Source organism: Balaenoptera acutorostrata, chromosome 12 (genome assembly GCF_949987535.1).
Source record: "Balaenoptera acutorostrata chromosome 12, mBalAcu1.1, whole genome shotgun sequence".
NCBI lineage: Eukaryota > Metazoa > Chordata > Mammalia > Artiodactyla > Balaenopteridae > Balaenoptera > Balaenoptera acutorostrata.
The window spans coordinates 52,352,769-52,379,147 of record NC_080075.1 but is presented as its reverse complement, the minus strand read 5'-3'; the positions used below and the strand labels follow the sequence as shown (position 1 = coordinate 52,379,147).

The 26,379-nt window shown below is 37.9% G+C and overlaps 1 protein-coding gene across 19 annotated transcripts in view; it reads right to left on the bottom strand.

Annotated features, from left to right (window-relative positions):
- Window positions 1-5,989: 5,989 nt before the first annotated feature.
- NRXN1 (neurexin 1) overlaps window positions 5,990-26,379 on the bottom strand; it is a 1,115,884-nt gene continuing 1,095,494 nt past the window's right edge. For all 19 annotated transcript variants that reach the window (XM_057558508.1, XM_057558511.1, XM_028168477.2 and 16 more), the window contains one exon: window positions 5,990-9,755. In XM_057558508.1, coding sequence (XP_057414491.1) covers window positions 9,448-9,755 — 308 coding nt within the window. In that variant the 3' untranslated portion in view covers window positions 5,990-9,447. The remainder of the gene's footprint in view (window positions 9,756-26,379) is intronic.

The window sequence follows — 26,379 nt, the reverse complement described above, 5'->3', positions numbered from 1 at the left end:
TAAACGCACTGCTGTGTTCTTGAACCATTTCTTAAGGCGTCCTCAATTTTTTCCCCAACACACACACACATACTGTTTAGGGACTAAAAATGCCCATTCCAACATTTCCACTCTGAATTTGTTAACTACCCCGTGTGCATTAGCTCTTACAAGTATGAAGCAACTGCAGCCACAGTTCCATTTATTGCTTCTCAAGTATGGCCTGGTTTAAAAAAGTTTCACCATCTGTTCTGTTTTAAGCCAAAGCTGAATTAAGACGATAAACTTTCGCTACTGCTTCTGTTACTATTGTGGTATTACTATATTTTAGGAATGGGGAGGAGGTGAGAAGGCAAACTAAATCTATATCAAGTCTCTAAGAGAATAGAAGATGAGAATTTTTTTTTTTTGGCAATTAGTGGTATTATTTTTGAACTTGATCATGAAGGCTACTTCTTTCCTTTTGTTAAGTCCCATCAAAAAGAAGTTGTAAAGGATTCATGAAAATACCGGTAAGTCAGTCGCATATTTGTTAAATATCTTCTGAGTTTCCACATTTAACTACGTTCTGTGGTGCTTAAAAGAGAGGTGTAAAACTTAACTGTTGCCCTCAAGAAACTCACACTGTAGTGCGGGTGATGAGAAATATGTATGTGGAATAAATTTTTTAAAAAGACTGTCCAAATTAGAAGCAAAGACATCCAGACACATTAAACATAACTCTGGCGATGGAAGAGGAAAAGTAAGGATTCTATACTGTCAACAAATTATTGCTTATGATGACATTATCAGGTGTATGCATTATACTTTTACTAATATTATTTTAAGCTATGGTTGGTCGTACACATAATATGCAACTGGAGTTCTCTGATTTTTATCAGGATAAGCCAAAGAGAACTCTGTTTATAGCCTAAGGACACATGGACAGATTATTCCATGGACAGATTATTCCAAGAGGTATCTTCTGTGATCCATCTTAACTGTTGGTGTCCATTAGAACCACCTAGCAGGTTTTATAAATTAATAAATGTATATAATAACTAATCAATTAGTAAATTAACTGATTAGAAAATCTCTGGGCTCTATTTAAGCCACCGGGGTAAGGTCTGGTCATTATTGGTCTTTAAAGTTGACCAGGTGAACTTTATTTTTATTGAACTATAGCTGAAGTACAATGCTATGTTAGTTTCAGGTGTATAACATAATGATTTGACATTTGTATACATTATGAAAATGATCACCACAGTAAGTCTAGTAACCATCTGTCCCCATACAAAGTTATCAGAAGATTATTAACCATATTCCTTTTGCCATATATTAATTAATTCCTGTGAATTATTTATCATATCACTAGAGGTTTGCATCTCTTAATCCTCTTCACTTATTTCTCCCATTCCCCCCATCCCACTCCCTTCTGGCAATTTCAGGTTTGTTTTTGGTATCTATGAGTCTGTTTTCTTTATTTTGTTTTTTCGATGCTACGTATAATTGAGACAATGTGGTATTTAACTTAGCATAGAACCCTCTAGATCTATGCATGTTGTCACAAATAGCAAGATTTTTTTATGGCTGTGTAATATTTGTGTGTGTGTGTGTGTGTGTGTGTGTGTGTCACTTAGGTTACTTGAATTAGTGTTTTTGTTTTCTTCAGGTAAATACCCAGAGATGAAATTGCTGGATCATACAGCAACTGTATTTAAAAAATGTTTTTAGCTCCCCTCTTTTTTTTTACTGCCATAAGCTTTATGGGGCAATGTCTTTTTTTTTTTTTGGCCACACCGTGCCCCCTGCAGTGGAAGCTCGCAGTCCTAACCAGTGAATTCCCATCTATTTTTAATTTTTTTTAAGGAAACTCCAAACTATTTTCCATAGTGGCTGCATCAATTCACATTCCCACCAACAGTGCACAACGCTTTCCTTTTCTCCACATCCTCCCAGATATCTTTCAAACTACTGCCACTGTGCTGGGACTTGGAGAATGTGAAATGTTACGAATGCCCTTTCAAAGTGACGTCTTGGCCGCAACTACTGAAGCACACGCACCTAGAGCCCGTGCTCTGCAACAAGAGAAACCACCGCAATGAGAAGCCCACACACCTCAACCAAGAGTAGCTCCCGCTCGCGGCAACTAGAGAAAGCCCGGGCGCAGCAACAAAGACCCAACAAAGCCAAAAATAAATAAATAAATAAATAAATAAAATAAGGGCTTCCCTGGTGGCGCAGTGGTTAAGAATCCGCCTGCCAATGCAAGGGACACGGGTTCGAGCCCTGGTCTGGGAAGATCCCACATGCCGCGGAGCAACTAAGCCCGTGCGCCATAACTGCTGAAGCCCGTGCGCCTAGAGCCCGTGCTCCACGAGAGAAGCCACCGCAATGAGAAGCCCGCGCACCGCAATGAAGGGTAGCCCCCGCTCGCCGCAGCTACAGAAAGCCCGCGAGCAGCATGCAAAGACCCAACGCAGGCAAAAATAGATAGATAAATAAATAAGAAAGAAAGAAAGCGAAGTCTCTATTTTCTATAGCTTTCGGGCTCCCCTAAACATAAGCCTGGCTGTTTTTCAAAGCTTGACTTTCTCGGGTCTGGTCTGCCGGTGCAGGCGCTGACTGGGGGTCCCGGTGCGAGGCTCGTCCGTCCGCCGGCTCCTCCGGGAGGGCCTCTGCGGTTGCGACGTCCCTCCCCGCCTCCCTCCCGCGTGTGGGTCCCGACCTGGGGACGTGCGTCTGACGAGACTGAGTCTCAGCCCCTCGTACCTGTCTCCTGGTGATTTCTTTATACTTTTAGCGGTGGGAAATCTTTTCTCCTGGTCCTGAGGTTGTTCTCAGAGACAGTAGCTCTGCAAGTAGTTGTAACTTTGGCGTGTTCCTGGGAGGAGGTGCGCGCGGCGTCTTCCTCGTCCACCATCTTGATTCCTTCCCCCACCAGGTGATTTTAAAGAGCAATCAGGGCTGAGAATCCCGGTGTTAAGCAGCTAGATCCAGGCCTTATTATTTGAATTATTCCTTTCTCTCTTGAACCTGTAAATTCGTTTTTTCTCTTACAGGTTTGCTAAAACAAAATCGGTCATTCCGGGCACGTGTCAATCACCAAAGAGAGATTTGTTTACTTTAACACCTAACAAAATAAAATATTCCTCATCTTCCACTCTCTTTTGTTTTAATGACACTATGTTCTCCTGGCATTCCTCACACCTGCATGGCAAGTTTCTCACCCATAACCTGTAAATACTTGCGGTCTGTAGATCTCATTCCTGTGAAGTCCCTTTGCTTTTCTTTGTGTCTTGGGTACTGGCACCCACTTACATGGCTTTAGACACCGCAGGTGTAGCCGTAGCTCTCAGATTTCAATTTCTAGCTCAGATAATCTTCTGAGTTCAAACATATTCATCCAATTGTCTGTTTATTACCTTAGATGGCTACAATTGTCCTAAGTTTAAATTATCGCACGTCTGCTTATTAGTAAATTTTAAAACTTAAGTGAAATGGACAAAGCTACTAATATCCTCATAACGTCTTTTTATCTCTGTAGTATTTATAATTCTGCCTCATTTAATAAAAATTCCTAATATTTTAAAAAATTTTCTTTTACCTTGACCATTCCATAAGTTCTACTTGATGAATCCTTTCCAAAACCAACATTTGGCTTTATTGATACTATTATTTCTGTTTATTTTCAGTGCAGCAGGCAATCCCATCCACACCCTCTAGAACCTTATTATTGTAATGCTGTTGTCAGTCTGAACTGTGTGATTCCAACCATATTGGGGGGAAGCGTTTTTACTATTTGTGCCAAATTAGAACCAACTAAAATGGTCCTGGGCTATTTATTCATTGGTTAGTTTGAGCAAGAGTTTCTCCAACAGCTAATAATCACCAAGAGACTGAAAAGTCATATTGGTTATTGGTATTGCCCTCTTCACATTCGCTGGAATCACATGCACCCCTGAGGAGGTCCAGGGCAAGAATGTATTTTACTCTCTGTTCCTTACTGAATTTTTTCACTAATATTTTTGCATAGACTACCATTTCTCTTGTTATAAAAGTGTTTTAAAAGTCAGGATAGGTGAATCATTCCACATTTTCATAATGACAAATATCAGATTTGGGTGTGTGTGTGTGTATATTCTTGGGTTTGTAATGTAGTCCTTGTCTACTACTACAAAGGCCATTGCTAGTCATTTGCACCATGTTAGTAATATGTGTAGGATGAGGACATTTCCTATAAACAGAATTTCAGCTATAGGTGCTATTTTTTTAACATAACAAGAAATAAAAATGTAAATAATGTGAATGATTTAGTTCTCTGTTTGCTCAATAAGCATAAGCCTGGAATGAACATGAGATGGACATTAGAAATCTGATTTGCACTTAGTCTTAATTCTTACATACTTATTACATGTTCAGAGAAAAATAAAGATATGGGTTTTCATTACAACGTGGTCCTTAAACAAAGGCAACTTCTACATTTGGCGCTCAAAGAAAAGGTGATTTCGTCCACTACTGGATAAAAATCAGCTGTGTAGGACTTAATAATGAGTAACAATACTGTACTTCAGTATAGTAAAATCAGAGTCCAAGGAATAGGATACCAGTGAGAATTGACTCCTGAGCTAGGTGGAGTGAATGATTTATAGATCCCGTCTTCAAAAGTTTGTCCAAATCAAGGCCAAATACAGTCTAGAGAACTTTAATGTGATCACAGAAATTATACTAGTTATTTTGACATTTTTAGAAAATGAGAAGTTATGCTAGAAGAGTGGAGGAGCCAAGTTTTGCCCTAATTTTAAAAGTAATACTCAAAGGATGTTTTAAATTCTACAGTGATGAGCTTGAAATTAAAATTGGAATGATTTTTAAAAATAGATGCTTTGTGGCTAATTTTTAAAAGAAGGTGTAATCATTAATAAACAGCATTACGCATTAAACTAATTCCCTTTCTCAATAGATTGACCAACACATTAGGAGGAAATCATTCTGTATCCTGCTTGCAAGAAGACTTAGTTTCTCATGATCTTCCAATAGACAAGATACACTGAGTGAATCTCCACTTAAAGATGATTGGCAAGGTGATAGGTATTAGCCTAACTAGTTGATATGTATTATGCCTTTCAACTTCGGCAATGTTAACATTTTGGACAAGATAATTGTTTGGGGGAGGCTTTCCTGCCCACTATAAGTTGTTTAGCAGCACCCCTAATCTCAACCTTGTACACGCCTGTAGCATTGCCCACCATCATGTCAATCAACACTGTCCAGACGGTACCTCATCTTCCCCACACCCACGCCCCACCCAGTTAAGAAGCATTGTTTAGAAGGCGGTCTCTTGAGGCATGCCTAATATCTTTCCTAGTGAACATATTTTCCCTGTGTCTAAAATTTGCCAATGATCTCGTGTCAGAAGACCATATGAGAGATGCAAGATAACAATTTATCTCAGCTGGCTAGTATTTACTACAATTGAACTGAATACAATCAATACAATACAATGAATTTCTCATGGATAGATAGAGAGTCCTGCATTTAAATCAAATAACCAATTTCATAAGTACAAGTTAAAGGAAACGTCATGGAAAGAAATCTGATGATGGTAGTTGATCGCAAATTCATTATAATTGAAATAACTATTATAAGATTTTTCTTTAAAAAATGAAACCTTCAGTGTTAGTATTATAGAGAATAAACTTCAAATCAAGGAAGGTGATAAACCCATTATAATTTGGTCTTAAAAACACTATGGTCATTTTTGTATCACATTTTGAGAAGAACGGAGGTTCAAAAGAAGGGTATTAAGATTATGAGAACTTTAGCATCCATATAACTTAAGTAATGAAATGACCAAGGGAAACCAGAAAGTTAAGATTGAAGAAGAGAAAACCCAGGCAAGCATGGAAGGGGGTAACAATATTGGAAAGGTTGTCATGTGGAATATGGGGTACATTCTGTTTTGCACAAAGAGAATTAGAACCAATGAGTAGAAGCTATAGGAGCCTAGAAATGAGGAATCACAACTAGGTAAATTTAATCACAAATTTACTTAACCTGAATTACATTGCTTTTTATAGAGAAAACCATATTTATGAAATCAGCATGTTCATGTATGAGTTCGTGGTTTCACACATAGTAAGATGAACAGATGTAAACAAAAGTACATTTAGTGGCTGTATCTTTAAGTGTATCAATGTAGAGGTGCTTAATGAATATTAAAATCCAGAAAACAAGAGTTGGTATTCTTCCTCTGCTTGTCTAAGGACGGGTTTTCCTTTCAAATGCAGTCTTCCTTATGGTGCCACTTTGTCCCCAAAGGGTGTTGCAATTACTTTTAAAAAATCAATAAATCCACAGTTGTATTAAGAAATATTTTATTAACAAAACAGTAAATTCCACTTGCTTAGCATTTCCAATAATGGATAAGTTGGCCTTGCAACAGAAAAACAAAACAAAACAAAACCCTTAGATACCCAATCACACAAAGCACTAGAAGGGTAGGGTCATGTGGCCTTTCTTTGATGTCTTAGGGATTGACCACCTCACACATTATTGTAGTATTTGTTTTTTTTTTTTTTTAAAGGCAACACATTACATGGATAAAAAAGAAGCATACTCAATCAGAAAAGCTACAGTCTAGAGATGTAATCAAATTTATGCCAGGTAGTGTGAAATCCTCTATTAACTGCCAACTATGCATGGAACCCTGATACATTTGGTATGAAGATACTTGGGATTTTATTCATATCTTTTCTCTCCCTAGCTCGTGTTTCTCTCTTTTCTTTCCCCATTTACAAAGAAAGAAAGAAGAAAAAAAGAAAAAAAACAAACTGCTAGATTTTGTGTAGGCCAATAACATTAGAAATATTTTACCGACAATATTGCATGAAATTTTAAAATTTATGCTGGAAAGAAACACTGAAATCAATTCCAAACAACATGCTTCAGAGATATACTGCTTAAAAATACCATTATTTAAGTTATTTTCTATCACAATTTAGAATCTTTCCAGATGGAAACTAGTTCAAGTTCAGTAGATCAAATGGAAAAGCAACCATTTTTTTTTAAACCTCAAGATGTAAATGAGTGGTTTTATATTTACCTTCTATTTCACTGGCTTTCCCTGAGTAAGACTGGATGAGAGGAAAACAACAACTACTTATGAATCCTTTAACCTGGCAAATTAAAAAAGAAGAAAATCTGAAACACAAGTAATGGATAATAAATTTTAGTTTTATACCTCTACTTTCTGGGTCATGAAAACCCTTTAAGACTTTTCATATATAGCAATTACTTGGCAACCATAGATGGTGGTGATTTGCTATGAATTATACATATATCTAAGGTGCTGTATGTCTGAAATCCAGGCCACGTCTTGGCTTTTTTCATCAACTGAAGTATCACAGAAGATGTTTTGCATTTTTTGCCTTTTCTGATTAAAGCTAATTGTAAAAGTATTCTTCTCTTCTATGAAATCTAATATCATTCTTTGAGGAGATGTTAAAGTAATGCGACCAATTTTTACTGAGGCATCACCTTCCAATCTAATATTGCATTTCCTTCTCATACTAATAATTTATTGCTATGAACATCATTGAAACAATATGCAAAAACAAGTGAATAATCTATATGTTTCTACTACTTAATGTGTGTTAAACTAAAACTATATTTAATGATATATATGTAAAACCAGAAAAGTTAAATTATAGTCTATAATCAACAAATAATGATTTTCTTAAATGGATAGTAATACAGAATCAAAAATTACTGAAAATACTTTCTTAGTTGAGAAAGTGTTTACTTTCCAAAAATGTTTATCATGCACATCAGGTTCAGAGACTATATATATATATATATATATATATATATATATATATATATATAATTTTATTGGAAAAAAAGTTTTCATTTGTAGCAGCCAGGGTTAAGGTGTAGATCAACCAATTTTGCTTCCATAACCTTCCCACCTAATGGTTTATATTCATGCAGCAATATACCATTGATAGTCTACTTGATAAGGAAAGGTTCCATTTCATTAGGGACTAAAATCTTCTGGAGGTTTCCTGGGAGCATGATCTCAATGAAGCAAATCACCTCATTTGTCATCAATACCTTGGCACAATGATCTTCCTTTCTGCTTTTCAATTTGTCAGTAAATATTTGCTATTATATGTACGTCTGGGTCTTCCATCCTATCTGATGGATTCCTCTGGATTTGTGTGTGTGTGTGTGTGTGTGGGTGTGGGTGTGTGTGTGCGTGCATATTTGTGATCGTGAATGGGAAATGTATGTGGGAAATGTGAGTATTTGGGGGAGCAAAGATTATATGTATATAGTTTACCTTCTAAATCACACCTTTCATACAAATACTAAAACTTAACTGCAACAGAATGAAGGCTGTACATGTAAGGAAAAAAAAGTAGCTGAGTCTTTTTATATACATTCATACATATCTTCCTTAGAATAAACACTACATTGTAATTTTTTTTAAAAAAAAGTAAGTAATTGTGGCAATTTATAATGGTGGCAAAAAAAAAAAAAAACCCTGAAATAATTGTTGATCTGATGTCATAAAACTCCCTATACTTAGCAACACTTATAACATTGAATTTACCAAAAATGGCTGAAGAGCAGAGATATATTTTGCATTTTCTATACAACAGGCTATAAAACGTCACTTATCACAGTCCAGAAAGCACACAGAGATGGATTTTATATAAACACATGTAATAACATATTAAGCGTGCATGAAAATTTCCCAATGATTGCATCTATACCCTCTTGTTTTTTTCTTTCTGTTTTGAAATTTTAGTGTGAAAATGTGCCTTATCTTTCACATTGTTGAAAATAAGGCCTCCATACTTTGTTTTTTTTGCCCTCACAACCAGAAGGGGGCTTTTTGAATGTGTTCCTACACAAGTCTTCAAAAAAGCCAGCACTTTGTTTCAAGTGCAAGTTCCAGCCACTGCTCCAGTTGTGCCAGGCGACAAACTCTGAAAAGGTCTGCAGGTTGAGTCACTCAAAAGGACAGTCTTCTCTGGTAATCAGACTAACTGACTTCTCGGGAAAGTGCTAGCACTTTGGCTAAATCCGGGATCATAGGTAGCTTCTTTTTCTGTGTTGTGTTTTGTGTTGTTTTTGTGTTGTGCCTCCCGATGTTGTAATACTCCTTTGCTTTATGAATGCGTGCGATCACCACTGTCTTTTAGAAATGTTCCAGCAACATAAAGACAGGCAGAGTAAATTAAAACACGGTGGATGTTAGGGAATTTATTGACCTCTGCTTTTTTTTTTTTTTTTTCTTTTTTGGAGAAACAAGAGCATGAGATACTTGTTTTTATTTTTTAAAAACAGTCTTTCCTTCCTGATTGCATTCCCTGTCTTCTTTTTTATGTGCTTCATAAAAAGGAAAGTAAATAAGTTTATATTATGTCTCAGATAAAATGAAGACTATTTCTATACAAGGGTCCTTTTCAGATCTTGGGATCAGACGTAATACTCTTTATCCTTGTTTTTCTTGTTTTTGTTGGCGCTTTTCGCACTGCTGGGTTGTTTCTCCTTTACTACAGCCCCATTGGACTGTGCTGAGTTACTGATGTAGTTTCGACTCTCGTCCACGTGGTATGAGCCTTCATCCCGGTTTCGGTACTTGTACATGGCGTAGAGGAGGATGAGAATGCACAGGGCGGCGGCGGCTACGATCCCCACAACCATGCCCGTGGTGCTGCTGGACTCCCGAATCACTTCTGCTGAGCCTGGGTATGGCTCTCTCCCGCCTGCCCGGGTTGGGTTGGCTGTAGGAAAGAGGGTGAAAAAAAAACACCAAGTGATTATGGAGTTTCCTGAATGCCAGAGAGCTACATTTACCGTCTATTTCCAGGCCTAATGGAATAGCATCGAATGCTCTCGGAAAAGGATACTGTTGCTAAATGTAGCAATTCCTATTCCTCTTGGTCACCAAAAACTAGGGACTGTGAATCAAAGATCGATTTTGTTAACAGGTTCTTGTAAGTGTAGCTCCAAATAAGCTCCATGTAGTTCTAAAGGGCCATCTTGATGTGTTAGGTGAAACACAATAAACCCAACATGGAGAATAAAATCATAACATCAAAATGACTCTACCCTATAATATTAGAGATTATCATTTTAGGAATCGAATTGATGTTGATACAAAATGCTTACGGTTAACTCTAGACTGAAACAAGACAGCTAAATTTAGGATTACTTCAGACATTGTATTGCCTCCTATTGCAATGAATACAGTGTTGAACAAAAAGATAATCCAGGCACTTTTAATAGTCTAATTGCCTACTTTTAAAAGTGTTATTTTAGGCTTCCCTGGTGGCGCAGTGGTTGAGAATCTGCCTGCTAATGCAGGGGACACGGGTTCGAGTCCTGGTCTGGGAAGATCCCACATGCCATGGAGCGACTAGGCCCGTGAGCCACAACTACTGAGCCTGCACTTCTGGAGCCTGTGCTCCGCAACAAGAGAGGCCACGATAATGAGAGGCCCATGCACCGCGATGAAGAGTGGCCCCCGCTTGCCGCAACTAGAGAAAGCCCTCGCACAGAAACGAAGACCCAACACAGCCAAAAATAAATAAATAAATAATAAAAGTGTTATTTTAGTCACAATTTTACAAGCTAAAACAACTAATTTTCTTTTCTGTTGGAGGTTTATTTGTTAACATCAGTATGTGTGTATGTTATTCATTCACTGGCAGTGGCTGAGGATCACCAAAACTAAATTTGAGAGGAGAAAGCAAGAAAATATTTTTAAATACTTTAAAGACCATCTAGACCGGTTTTGAGTCAAAATTCAGTACCTAGTAGATGATCATAAATAAAGGACTGGCTGCCCCACTTTTATTTAACTGACAAACCCTCATTCAATCTTTCCAAAGTATAAAGTTCTTCCTTGGGTACAAGAAATGGATCCCAGGGTGCATTACTATTTTCTCCAAGGCCTAGTCGGGCACTGAAACTGATCACAGATGGGGAGAAAAGTCCTGGGATTTAGTTTAGAGATAGCAGGAGTGGGGAGCGGCTCTCTTCCTCTACGTAATAAATTTACTATTATTATTATTTAAAAGAATTTAAAAGAAAAGGAGCTGTAGAGAGATAAGATTCTATCCCATCTCTGATCACAGGTCATTTTTCTCTAAGGATTGTGTTTTCTCTTTCTCTGAATCTCCATTCTCTCCCTTGTCTTACAGAAAAAAGATAACTTTTCAGATGTAATGAATTAAAAATGCTATAATTTTCAAAATGTTATTCTTTGTAAATTATGCATAATGAACTTAAATAATCTCAAGATTGCATAAATAGTGTGTATATGTGGAAGGTGTGTGTGTGTATATATACACACACCAGAAACTGAACAGTTCAAAAAAGCTAAAATGGTACTTTTATTTTTTACATACATATATATATATATACACACACACACATATATATGTATGTGTGTGTATATATATATATATATACACACACATACATATATATATATATATATTTTTTTTTTTTCCCCCCCGATAGGGAGGGGGATTTCTTTTTTATACCCACTAACCCTTAAACTCTTCAACGGTGTTCCGGGTGGCTAAGCAAGAGGTCTTTTTCTTTTTTGGCCGTGCTATGCGGCATGTGGGATCTCAGTTCCCTGAGCAGGGATTGAACACGTGCCCCCTGCATTGGGAGTGCAGAGTCTTAACCACTGGACCACCAGGGAAGTCCCTATTTTTTTATATTTCTACAAAAGTTCCTATTAGTTACTGGGAATCATTTTCCTACCATATAGCAGTATGCTGCTTTGTAATTCGATTTTCAAACTTCACCAAGATTTCATCTGCCTAAATGTGGGTTTCTTGTCATCACTTTCCTTTCCTTCCCCAAATAAAGCCTTACAAATATAGTCACTTACAAAGGAATAGCTCTCAGTCTCAAAGCAGCCATTTGTTCTGGAGCTACAAAACGTAGCAGGTGAAACCTTTGTATGCTAAATGTATCCCTGCTTGTTTTACAAAAGCTCATGTAATGTTGTTGAATAAAGAAGCCTTGGAGTTGCTTCTGTGGCTGAGGCAGAAGGAGACAAAGACTATAATCCACAGCATTTGATTACAGGAAATTAATTTCCTCTCAAGAAGAATAGAACCTACTGCAGGGACTCTGTCACTACCTGACAAACCAAAGGCAGCACTTTCTCTCTCAAATACAGTCATCTTTGCCAAAGTCTGCCAATTAGCTCAGCTGCTAACTTTCACTAAATGACAACTTTCTACTTGCTCATTTTGTGAAGCATTCTTTTACCATGGTCTCTCAAGAGCTGGAAAAGGGGTTTTATTTAAATATTACCTAAATCATTTCCCCACACCTGATGGAATGCTTTCATTTTAAACACATTTTCATAATTACCTCACTTTGTCTGTCAGAAAAGAATGGGGAGAATGGAGAAAAAAATCCTAATCGTGTAGCTCATGATAGTCAGACTTGAGAGTTTTAATGGAATGCAGGGTTTACATTTTCTAAACTACGAATATATATGTCCTTTTTTTTCCATTTAGGAATTTGTATTGTAAATGGACCATCTTATCAAAGAATTTTAATTTTATTTTTATTGGCTCAGATAGTTCTGATACGTTTTCACAACTGTAGAAGGAGCGCACCAAAACCAAACTGGTGGTAAAACCAGAATGAGATTACAAAGACCAAAGCAAAGCCTCAAACGCTTCCATTTTGCCATAGAGCCATTTGAGAAATGCCTCCTGTTTAAGGAAAATACTTGTCTTTTTTGCAACTCTAGCCAAAAGGTTGCTTCGCATGCAGGCCTGAAACATCTCTGTAACCCATATATAAGCAAAGATTCTAAATATCATAAAACTAGCCTACCAAAAAAACCCTCCACAAACCCAATGATGAAACATTTTATCCCTTTTTTTCCCTGATTCACATTAAAAATTAATAACCACCACAGGTATTATTTTAGGCCTATTTGGAATATGCAGTTGCTTCCATATCTAACTGATTATTTAACAATTTTATTTTCTGTTTATGCTTCCAATCTGAAAGCTAAGTGATAATTTTCTTAACTTCTGTGCTAAGATCAGAAGTATTTAAACACTTAAGGGTTAATGGGACATCTCTCCCAGATGTGCAATAAAAGGCTAGAGAAATGTAAATATTTTCATGAATTATAAATGTGGTTCTCATATTGATTGTCATTAATGGTTTATTTTGATGATTACTGAAAAATCTCTGAGGAATTTCATATTAATTTAAATGTAGATAATAGCATAAATGGCTAAAAAGGCTAAACGCCTTCTTATATAATTTGGTTAAACTTTTTTATTAAAAAATACAGTCATCTCTTCACCATTCATGACAATATGAAGAAAGGAATTTAATCAGAAACCTCCATAAGCAATTCTTATATCTCATGGATTTGAGTATTTTGCATTCTCTTTACACTTCCTAGTAAACTAAATCAAGACATTCTAAATAATTTTTAAAAATCTACAAGTGTTTTTTTTCTCAGCAGTGCTAAAAAACAAATAAATTAACTAAATTTTACTTTCACTCTGTCTCCCTTTCTTTGTTGTAGCAGTGATGAGAACACTTAAAAAACAGGTAAAAGAGAATATAAGAGAGGTGCTGATCTATTTCCAATAGCCAGGACATGGAAGCAACCTAAGTGTCCATCATCGGATGAATGGATAAAGAAGATGTGGCACATATATACAATGGAATATTACTCAGCCATAAAAAGAAACGAAATGGAGGTATTTGTAATGAGGTGGATGGAGTTAGAGTCTGTCATACAGAGTGAAGTAATTCAGAAAGAGAAAAACAAATACAGTATGCTAACACATATATATGGATTCTAAGGGGGAAAAAAAAAGGTCATGAAGAACCTAGTGGCAAGACGGGAAGAAAGACACAGACCTACTAGAGAATGGACTTGAGGATATGGGGAGGGGGAAGGGTGAGATGTGACAGGGTGAGAGAGTGGTATGGACATATATACACTACCAAATGTAAAATAGAAAGCTAGTGGGAAGCAGCCACATAGCACAGGGAGATCAGCTCGGTGCTTTGTGACCACCTAGAGGGGTGGGATAGGGAGGGTGGGAGGGAGGGAGATGCAAGAGGGAAGAGATATGGGAACATATGTGTATGTATAACTGATTCACTTTGTTATAAAGCAGAAACTAACACACCATTGTAAACCAATTGTACTCCAATAAAGATGTTAAAAAAAAAAAAAAGAGAGGTGCTGAAAGAAAGGAACAGGTATAAATTAGCAGTAAGTCTCTGAATAGTCAAAAGTTAAGTGATTTGTAAGTAAAACTAAGCTAATGTAGCCTATTCATCACATAGGGCTCAGAGGTACAAGGAGCCCAGATCAATGGAAAACTTCAATAGGACCGACTGATGGTGGGCAAAGAATAAGCCAAAGCATTTACATATTATCCGTGTAACTGGAAATGGGCAAGTATTCAACTCCACCCATACTTTGACTTCAGGCTAGCTGGCTAGCAAAAAAAAAAGTAGAAAAAAAGTAGAGTAGATGAAATATCCTAAGGGTTTAGGCCTATATACCCTATTTTAATGATTCATAAAATTAAAAAAAAATCATCATGAATTACACATAGTTTATGTGAACACTAAATAATAGATTATTTTACTTAATCAAAAATTTCTCATGCAATTCTATCTTCATTTTACTGAAGGATGCCAGTCATCACATACCCCTCAGAGAGAAAAAATGGTAGTGGTAGGTCTACTTACTACATGTGGGGAAAGTGCACGTGCACACCTTAATGGCAATAGGAAGGCCTTTGATTTTTGCTGGTATTTTTGCCTAAATGACTCAAAAGCTACTGATAATAGTGGTGAGGACAAAAGGCTGTCACAAGGGTTATAACCTCTTTCATATAAGGCACTTCTCAGCCAAATGGCTACGGAAAGATTTCTGGGACTTGTGTACAGATAGTGTTATCTTAAGGACAGATAAAAATTTATTTTAATTCTCTCTCTCTCTCAAATATCTGGCAAAATCTGATGCTCTCTAATTTTCCATATGGCCTGCTTTGGCCCAGATTTATCAAGAATATTATAAGCTAGCTCTGAATTTTCTTGTTTTTCATTGTCGAATTATTTCTCTAATTACTTAGAAAGGAATAGTCTTTCAGGTACTAGGACAGTTATTAATATATTTCCACATGATACCCTAAACCAATTTACTCATATCAGGTAATAATTCATTGTAAAGAATGCACAGTAAGTGTAAAGGACATATTCCAGGGCCTTGTCACATAAAAAGAATAATAAACCCATTTGTTGCTCTGCACAAAAAAAGTTAAAAAGTGAAATATTTAAAATTTTAACTTATCCTTAAACTTGCTGAATAGTTATTTTAAAACTACCACCACAGAAAAAGAAATCGTCCTGATGTACGTTCCTTCTTTATTTTTGATAGTCCTTGGCACTGTATCTGTGAAAGAATATGATTTCCCCAAATAGGAACTAATTTAGATCCAGTTAAGAAATACCATAGAACAAACATGTTTAAGAGACACAACTGGCTAAAGAACAGAGTGGAGAGGACCACGTGGCAAGTCTTACTTCTTACCAGCTCCTCTGGTCCTTGGTCACCCACTCCATGCTCCCGCCTATTCTTTCTCCTACTTCTTCCCCGTCCCTACCTCTTCTCTGCATCCCTCTCCCAGCTCTTGATATCCCTCTAGGTGGCCCTCGGAGAGCACAGTGGGTGTGTCCCTCCCCACTCAGTAAAGGAAGAAGGCCAGGCCAGCGAGGGTCAGGACTCTGCCTCTTCGAGTTGGTACATTACTCAGCCGGGTGTTCAATGAGGGACAAAACTTATTGCCAAGTTCCTGATTTCACATCACACTTTAAAATTGTCCCTATGGCAAAAAAAAAAAAAAAAAGGTCTCAATGTGATTGTTTCATTAGAACACAGCCTTGGTGCTTTATATTGGTCTGCTTTATTTTAAAATTTAACTTTCTAAATTTGTTTACAGAATAAAATTCTATGCTTTATCAAATGTTTTATGACCAATTTCAAAAAACTTTGATTATGAAGCAGGGAAGATGAGGAGCACATGAGGCCATTCAGCTTTGCACTGGAGCCTATGTTTACCAGTTTGCCACTGTTTGATTGTGTCTGGTCATAACCACAGTCTATGCACATGGGGGAATAAAGCCCTCATTGACTCAGCAAGATGATTCACAACTGAAGTTCTAAAATAACTCTGCATTTTTGAAAGGTAAATTTTTGAATATTAATGAATTTTTCCAAAGAGGTTTCACTGTGCAGTGGAAAGCATCTGACATCCTTTAGTTATTCTTTCTTTCCATTCTGAGATTAGAAACATGTAATCAAATATTGTTATTGAAAAACAAACCTGCTCTTGATTTATGTTTTTACATAATGTTTTACATGTGAAACGATGCTTAAAGTCCTAATTCCTGTTACATAAAATGAGGGTTCGGTGAGTGGTGGGACCTTGTATTTCCGATGACGAGTTTACCAAGGCAATAACCATGTCATCAGATGTTCTTTTTATCACTCAAATTGTCACTTTTATGAAACTATTTTGTATACTTGGATGAGCTATTCTTTCACTGTAATCTGATTATACTTATGTTGTTTCCAAACTTAGCTTTGCAGGGTGACAATGTTGTTTCCAGGCCATTTGTATTGCTGGTTTTATTTCTTCAATATAGACTGTTAGTGTATAGGTACCTCATCAGCCATGACCCTGCCACATGCAGGATGAAGCAAGAGTTTCACTATATACTGATAACAAGGAAAATTCAGCTTTTAAGCTTTAAGAAAAAAAAGAAGTGTAAGAGATTACCAATATTAAGAAATAATAAAGAATAAAATATACCAATGATAAAAAAAAATGGAACTTGAGCTATATATTTCAGACCAGGAGGGGTAGATACAGGGTCATAAAACATTATGCTCAACATATATCATTCTGCTATCCGAAAATTATTAGACCACCTGCCTTACAATAATCCTTTTGAAAAACTATTGGAAAGATGCATTTACTGAATTTTTTTTCTCACTTAAAAGTCTTTGACCAGTCTTTCTGGTTTTATCATAGATTAAACTAAAAGTAATCAATTTAAAATTTCTGTCTCCACCCCAATGAAGAAAAAGAATTGCCTAAAATGATCCCATTAGACCACAGTTCTGCACCGTGTCTTAATAGATGTGAAGTTATTATAATTCTAAGCTAGCCTTGAAAATGGTTTCAGATTTATAAGGGAAGATATGACTTTTCCAGTACCCAGTGTTACTAATACTGTGAAAAGAAAATTGGAATTGTAGGCTCCTGCGGTGTTTGTGAATTGAGATTAGCACAATTGTTTTCTCCATCACCAAAAAAGAAAATTATTTTTTTCATTTTTGTATTTCAATACAACATAGGCCAAAAGAAACAATTATGATGTAATCACTCATAAGAATGCACGTTTAAGTACCACAGTTGCAGGAAAGCAGGTAGGCAGTGATTTATATGATATGCATTCATCTCAACTCACACTGTGGTTTACTGAGAGGTGATGAATGCCTGAATGCCGGATGTTTCAAATCCTTCCCTGCTCACCAGCTCCACCCATGCCCTGCACATTGTGATGTTTGCTACTGCAGGTCAAACAAATGGCTTGAAGGAGGTCATGCCTGATACATCTCAACCCCTACCCAATCAACTGGAGATTCAGATAGAACTTGGAAATCAATAAGCCTTTACTACCTGCCTGGCTGCTGGGACTAACCTTTTCCTCTGCTACTTTCAAAGCCACCAAGTCACGTGTATGAAGGGAAATGCAGGGGCCACCACTGTGGGATTGAGAGGATCATTTTCTTCACCAGATATCTAGGCGTTGCATGAGAAGGGGTGCGAAACCCAGAAAAATTCATAGTGTGCCTGGAGGACAGGGAGTACCAACTAGGACAGCTGCTACCTCAGATGGCATCACATGGAACAGAAAAGGCAAAGGACAATCACATCATGTGTGACACTGGTGACACTGAAAATAAATAGACAGAGGAATACACATTCTCCCTCATCTCTGAGGGAAGTCACAAGATCATGGCTATGTGTCCACAGCTTAGTCGTCTACAAGCTTCGTAGACTTTTTACATGGTCATTGTGCCCATAAGGTCTTATTAGAATCCATGAAATTGTCATGGTGTTTACTGAAGTACCAATGTGACTACTGTTCCCACAGCTCTTCATGGTCTGGCTGCAGCGACCCACTCAAGTTTGTCTTCCATTTCTCTCAAAGAAAGTGACAGTCATAATTGTATTGCCATCTCCCAGGTCCCATACACCAATAAAAGTTCTACCTTCATGCCTGACTCATATGCCCTTTTTTTTCCTAGCCTGGCTGGATATTACTTGTTTCTCAAGACTTAGCTTAAATGCTCCATCTTTTGTGATGTTTTCTCTAAGAATATTCCCTCCTGCTGTCCATCAATTATATGGTGAGCTACAGTTACGTTCCAGGGACTATACTAGGTCCTGGGGGTAGAGGAGTTAACCAAACACACTTGACGTCTGCCCTCGTGGACCCTGAAATATAATGAGGGAAAGAGACATACAACAGATATCACACAGTTAGGCTTAAAGCAATAACCGGAACATGTGTAATGAAGGAAAATGGTAGGTACCATGCAGGAGTAGAACAGAGGTTTCTGATTTAGACTGGGGAGTCAGATAGACCTTTCTGAGGTCGTAACATTTATGCTGAGACGTGGAAAATCAGTGGAGAGTAGGCCAGTGAAAAGTGGGCAGAAGAATCTTCTAATCAGAGGGAACCACATGTGCAATGACCTTGAGGAAGAAAGGAGTTTGCTTTTCAGGAACTAAACGAACGCCAGAGTGGTGGCAGCATATTGAGTTTTGGGGGAAAGTGAGAAGAAATTTGAAGGTGGACCTGAAACTTACATAGATTACAGTCCACGGAATGAAGCCATATATCAAAAGATCATCACATTTGACTCCATAAATAATAACAATTTTACGTGGAGAAAGGTATCACTAACAGAGTGAAAATGCAGAAGAGAAAGGAGAGGAGAAATATCTGTAGTACATATGACAAACCAAGAGTTAACACCTATAAAATCTACAAAGCGTGTATCAATTGCTATAGAAAAAGGCAAGAACCCACTAGAAAAATGGACAAAAATACAGACAAGCAAGTGGAGAATAGAAGATCTACACGGGTGATAAATGTAGGCCAACATGCTCAATTTCACTAGAATGGAAGTCAAAATAAAATAAGGAGGGTTTGTTTGTTTTTTTGCCAACAATATTGGAGAAATAAAGTAGAATTAAAGAAATAGTGACAATTTGGTTAGAACATTTGCTTGGGAAACAGACAGTTGTGCTGGTGAGAATATGAATTCCTCAATAATTTTTAGTAATCTAGTAACATCTATCAAAATTTAAAAGGATTAAATTGCAGCTGGCTGACGGGTGGATGTGAGTTCATTATAGAATGCCTTCTAATTTATTATATGTTTGAAATTTACAATAGTAAAGTTAAAAAATACACAAATATTTTAATCAAGCAATCTCAGTTTGAGAATATAGTCTAAAGAATTAAATACACCAGCATGCAGATGTATAAATACAGGATACTTGTTATCACATTTGGAGGAGAAAAGGAAAAAGGACAACTTAAATGCTCGTTAACAGGGTTATGGTTGAATAAATTATTCAGCCATAATTGCACAATTTATTGGCCACCCTTAATTATGGCACAGTTATAGCCTAGAATTTTAACAGAGTTAAAAATAGGAATTACAGAAAATTCTGTTGACCTAAAAGATGTCCATAATACATTAGAAAGTAGAAAACCAAATTTAATTCATAGAGCGTGCTTCTATTTTTCTATGGCAAGAGAGAAAAACAACCCTATATTTATATATGTTCCTAGGAACATGGTGAAAGATGTATGAAAGATCCATGCCAAGCTGTTATCATTGGTTAATGAATGGAGATGGGAAAAAAGGAAAAAATAAAATCAAGTAGAAAAAATTAATTAAAAAATTTCAACAAATATGTATTGGGTAACAACAATTTACCAGGTACCGCATAAGGTGTTCATAACAACATACATAAGACAGCCGTGGGTTCCACCTTCTTAGAACTTTCAGTATATTTGAAATAAAACAGAAAATATAAGAAAACAAACAGGACAATTTTAAATTTAAAAAATTCAATGACACAAGAAGGCACAAAAATTGGGTGCTAAGAAAATAATGAGGGAGAGGCTTTACACAGGTCATCAGCAAAGGGCAGCCTCAGTAGAAGTTATTTGGAATGAGTCTTAAAGGAGGAGAAGGATCCACGCCTTCCAGTGTGAACCCTGGAAAGCCATCAAGGATTTCTCAAGAAGGAAGATATGAGATAGGATGGCCTGAAGCTGGCAAGAACAGAATCAAGAAGACATATGGGAGAATCTGGAGAAAATCCATCTTTATCCCAGTCTTCTCTCAACCACATATTACATCAACTATTTTAGTATGGATACTATACTATTGTGAAATCTTACTTACATGTTTCATTTCTGTTGGGTTGTTTCTTCTCTTTCAGACTAGACTGCTACTCCTTTGATAGCAGTCACAGTGTCCTGTGACTCTATTTCTCTTTTCCACCAATTCCCTCACCTCCAAACATCTAATGAAGGCTGAACACATGAGCTGCAAAGTGTATGTTTTCTGACTGATTAGAGGAAGAGATTTTTGTAAGTTCATAAATTTTCAGGAGTGGACTGGGGTGGATATAACCATGAAGAAAATGTGAGAGATCTTTGATTTCAAAGTTTTGAGTAAAGGTAATAAACAAGTGGGTAAAACATTGATGGTAATTACATACCTCTTTATAAAATACTTTTACCTCAATACTTTCCTAACTCCCACCTCCTATAACATCTTCAATAAAAGAAGTAAAGATGGTATTTATTTAATTAAGCCAGAAAGCACTTCTCTGCTTAAGTGAATTGGGATCAATGTGCTTCAACGCAAGTATTGTATCTGCATTTACTTTCCCTATACCTCCAAGTACAGGCTGCTTAATTCCAGTGACTAAGCACTAAGTTATTTAAAGTCCACCAAGTTAGCAGTCTTCAGTTTGATTTGTTTGGGTGCCTTACTTATATTGACCTTATCTGATACCCACAGCACTACCTATAGTTGAGAGCTAATTTGGAGCTCTTTTCTCAAATTCAGCAGAGCAGTTGCAGAAGTTTCTAGGGTATTTTTTATGCTTGTTGCTATTAGAGTGAGAAAGTTGAAAAGGGCCTCATCAGTCAGGTCAAACTTTCCATAACTGTCAAGTAGAAGAAAGGCCATATAGGCAGTAATTGAGAAAGTCAGTTTCAAAGCTGGGGAGTGTGGAGATTCTACATGTGTTTTTCATCAAAATGTACCACATTTCAGAAAACGCAAGAGGAGCTATATTTTGAAATGGAGATGATACTCTCCATTATTGATCTCTACTCAACTAAACTTTTTGATAGCAAAACAGCTTCTTTTTCTGGGAGGTCAATGACTAAAACACCCGGGAATACATACACCCAGAAGTCACTTTTCTTAAGATGTATTTTACTTTTTTACATATAGAAAGTTGAACAGTCGCTCTTTACACAAACCGGGGGATTCATTCCAAGGAATCCTCAAGACTGGAACCTGGAATTTGAGGGGAACCTGGTTTATAGGAAGACAAAGGTGCCACTACGATTATAGCTGGAGTAATGTGGGGTGTGTATGTGAGTGTGTGTACATGCATGTGTGCATGTGAATATTGCTGTGTTCCTTCCAACTCTCTGACAGAAGTTGCTACAGTCACCTTTATTTTCTCATAATTTATAGGTAAAATCAGGCTTCTGCAGAGCTCCAGGGAAGATTTCATAATACCTTGGGATTAACTTACTTAAATGTATTGCATTATTAAAACCCCCTTTGTTAACTTCCTCCCAAATGGTACACGGATTTACCCTTAGTAGATATAATAATTTCATGTGACTTAACTGTCAACTGATGCTCAACACGGCTACTATGCCTTCTGACTCACTGCAAGGCTGAAAATTTTTTCTTATTTTAGTTACTTAGTTAGCAACTGTTACCTTTATTGAATTATTATTATATGGTAGGCTCTGGGCTGTGCACTTTACACACATTATTTAATTTTTTCCTCACAACAACTCTGTAGTTGTTATCATGACTTTACAGGAAAGGACACTGAGTCTCAAAGAGGTTATGCTATGTATGCTTCCCAAGTGGCATAGCCAGGATTCAAACTCAGGTGTGTCTGTGGCTATTACAGTTTCATACATTCAACGTGTTGGCACTTATGACTGTAAAACCATTTGTTATTATTCCCAAATTTTCCCTTCCCTGTAGAACTGAACCCTTTAGGCCTCTCTTCTAAGCAGCTGTCCATTTCCACCTCTTCCAGCCACATTCCACCACACCTCCTGCCATCTATCTGTCCTTTCCAGTAAAAGGAGTTTGCATTCCCACAGAGTCTTAGGAAAGCATAGCAAAAAAGTGGTAAAAAAGAATTTTTTTAGATTCTAGTCCAGGCACTGCCCCTAACTTACTGAGTGACCCTTAGCAATTCATTACCCTCTGCTTACATTCTTTCATCAGAGACATAATGGTGATACATTATTTATCTCCCAGGGTCCCTGTGAGGATCCCACCAGGTGGATAAATGTGCCAGTGCTCTGAGAAGGACAAAGTGCTGTGTAAAAAACAACGAGGGGGGCTTCCCTGGTGGCGCAGTGGTTGAGAATCTGCCTGCCAATGCAGGGGACACAGGTTCGAGCCCTGGTCCGGGAAGATCCCACATGCCGCAGAGCAACTGGGCCCGTGAGCCACAACTCTTGAGCCTGCGCGTCTGGAGCCTGTGCTCCGCAACAAGAGAGGCCGCGATAGTGAGAGGCCCGCGCACCGCGATGAAGAGTGGCCCCCGCTCGCCGCAACTAGAGAAAGCCCTCGCGTAGAAACGTAGACCCAACACAGCCAAAAATAAATAAATAAATAAGAGGGTCCGATTATATTTCCTGTGTCTTCCACACAAAAGGTATTGAATCGGCAGCCTTCCCAACAATGAGACAACTCTGTGATACGCACAGCACACACCATGGCTCAATCAGTTGTGGCAGTGACCACCACAGACGTTATCTCCAAGAAGATCTCTGTATTCAGGGACTCCCCTTTCATGAATGGAGGCCCTGTCAATTCAGGCGGCAAAACAACCATTTATACTATGAGGCCTGTGGTTTCAGGCCATTAATTGTTAAGCTACATGTGGAGCTTGTTTCTGTTTATCTGTGAAACATTCTGTCTTTACGGATCAGTGCTTGCTGGCTCCCGTGGTTGGAGGGAATTAAATTTCTCCTTCTTTCAGAATTTTATTATGAGATTTTATGTTTTTAGGTATTAAGAAATCAATCATCTAACACCACTCTTTGGTAATACCTGACAGAAGGGCTTATTATCATGGAAATAACAACTCTTTTGATTAGGTTTTAGGGTTTCTTCCTAAAATTGTTAGGTCATTTCTTCTTGACCTCCTTCCTTCCCTGACCTGGAATTCCATGTTCTACTCTGGATGCAATCCACGGTAGAGTCTCTGTAGCAGAGTTGTATGCTGGGTCCTAGGGGCACTGCCTCTCACCCAGAGTTTCTGTATAGTGTTTATGTAAGTGCAGGTCATTCTGGGTAACAGGGCAGCATGCGGTTTTCCTGATTTGAAACTGGGTCTCCTCACTTTGGGTGATCATCTTTATATTCCTGTCGTGAAGCTATTGCTGTCTCAATTTTCTTTTGTTGGGGAAAGTCACATTCTTTTTGGTGAAAGTGCAATAGCTAAGGTGAAAGATTAGACAGTTTCCCCACTGAGCCCATTAGAAGGAGGCATGTCAAGCCTAGAATTGGGAAATACGGAAGAAAAGCCATCCATCTTTGGGGGAGGGGTTGTGGCGGCTCTGCCTGGTTAAGTCATGCAGCGCAGAACATTCCGAATATTTTAGGAGGCAGAGCAAGCATATTATAATAGCACGCAGGAAAGCGAATCATTCCTTCTCTCAAAAGCTCTGTGGGGGGCTTCCCTGGTGGCGCAGTGGTTGAGAATCTGCCTGCCAATGCAGGGGACACGGGTTCGAGCCCTGGTCTGGGAAGATCCCACATGCCGCGGAGCAACTGGGCCCGTGAGCCACAATTGCTGAGCCTGCGCTTCTGGAGCCTGTGCTCCGCAACGAGAGAGGCCGCGATAGTGAGAGGCCTGTGCACCGCGATGAAGAGTGGCCCCCGCTTGCCGCAGCTGGGGAAGGCCCTCGCACAGAAACGAAGACCCAGCACAGCCAAAAATAAATAAATAAATAAATAAAAATTGAAAAAAAAAAAAAAAAAAAAAGCTCTGTGGGGCAGCGACCTGCATTGTTTTCCTCCAAAACTAAGAATAGCAGATGACATGTGCCCTCTTCCCATCCTAGCAACCTACATCCATCCAACTGAAGCACTGCTCTTGTCTTACTAGTTTCATAGTGGCTACTGAGAAAAGTTTGATGCTGCTAGAATTCAGAAAGAGTTCAAAAAGCTTTTTATTGTAGATGCTAAAGTGCCAATTATAACATTTCCCCTTCTTGCCTGTGGCTATAGGTTTATTTCCATTTATAATATGGTTGACTCCTCAGTTAATTTGCTGGTACTACTAATAAAAGCTAAGTCATACTATCAAAGTTTCTAGGTGGCAGAGTCAACACTAAGGGCTTTACATGGATTGTCTCTTTCAGCATAACAACATTATGAGTATTTAAAATCATTCATGTCATTTTGCAGATGTAAAAAGTCAAGTACACAGAGGTTCAGTGTTTTGCTTCTGATGACACAGCAAGTGGCTGAACTGGGACATGAACTCAGTCTGCTTTCCAAAGTCTGCTCAATGAAATGTAAGATTTTAGTATGCTCAGAGAGGTGGTGACATTGCTCCTTCTCTTTCTACTAATTTTTAAAATTTAACTGATGGCTTCTGGCTGTACTGGCATCTTTAATACATCCTTTTCTTAACCTGGCAATTTCATAAAGTTCTCTTGTCTTTCTTATTACCAATGCCAGGCTTCTTGTAATACTGAGGGTGGGTAAGGAGCTACTAATGATGAAAGTGATCTGACCAACAAGTCAGATGACATGAGATGAGACCTGCAGACTAAAGCCTATTTGTAGCATTTGCTGGTCTTTGAAGCACGTGAACCAACAAAGAAAGCGTATTGGCTCTACACGGGGGCAGCATGGCCTGTAGTGCAGTATTCAGAATATGCTGCTTTACCTCTGATACCATCTGAGGAAATGTAATTAATAAATACCAAGAAAACTCCACAGGAAACCAATTTCATTATCAACGCAGATATTGGACACAAATTACAAGAAAACATGGTTTCACTCTTCCTGCATTTCATGTTTCCATAAGAGGTAGACTTACCCTTTATTTTTCTAAAGCTATGCCGCATTTCTTCCTTCAAGGTTGGTGAATATTTCAAAGCATGGCAGTGTATCTCATTTTCTCCTTCCAAAGCTCAACAGGACACGTCACACTTTAGAAAGGCTCTTATGGCATTTTAGCATTTTCTAATAAGGACTTGTGAAAGGTTATTAATGTTTTAAGGCTGGATACATGTAGGCTGCCTAGAAATTTACGGTATACACATGACTGAGTAGATTTTTTCTGTTAATTACTGTAGGACAGTTCTGCATTAGCAGTCATGCACTTTTTGCAAACTTTCTTTTCTTTTTTAATTTTTTTTGGCCACACTGTGTGACATGTGGGATCTCAGTTCCCCGACCAGGGATCTAAACCCATGCCCCCTGAAGTGGAAGAGTGGAGTCTTAACCACTGGACTGCCAAGGAAGCCCCTGCAGACTTTCAGGTAAATGTCTAATCTAACTCAGCAAACTCATTTATTTGCTAAGTAATTACTGTAAGTGGCCAAGCACAGTTACTTTACATGTGTGAACAGAGCCTGCTGTCTCTAACAGCAAAAGGGACTGTACCCATTTTCCACCCAGATCTGGAAATCTGTCTGCCTTGTGAGGGGCCTCACTACAAGTTAGGATAATGGGTTCACTGGCACAGGCTACTGAGCCTCAAAGACGCTAAGTAACTTCCCCAAGACCAGGAAGAGCTGCAACTCGAGCTAGTTCTATCTGACTCCAAAGTTACAATCACAACTAATACTCACTCCCTGTTGCATATCACAATTCTCACAAAATGCTCTTCAAGTTTTTCCAGTGTGGGGCAACGATCCACTCCATTATACTGTTAAACAAAAATTATCAAATCATAGAAAGTTGAAAATAGTTCACGTTAAGTAAAA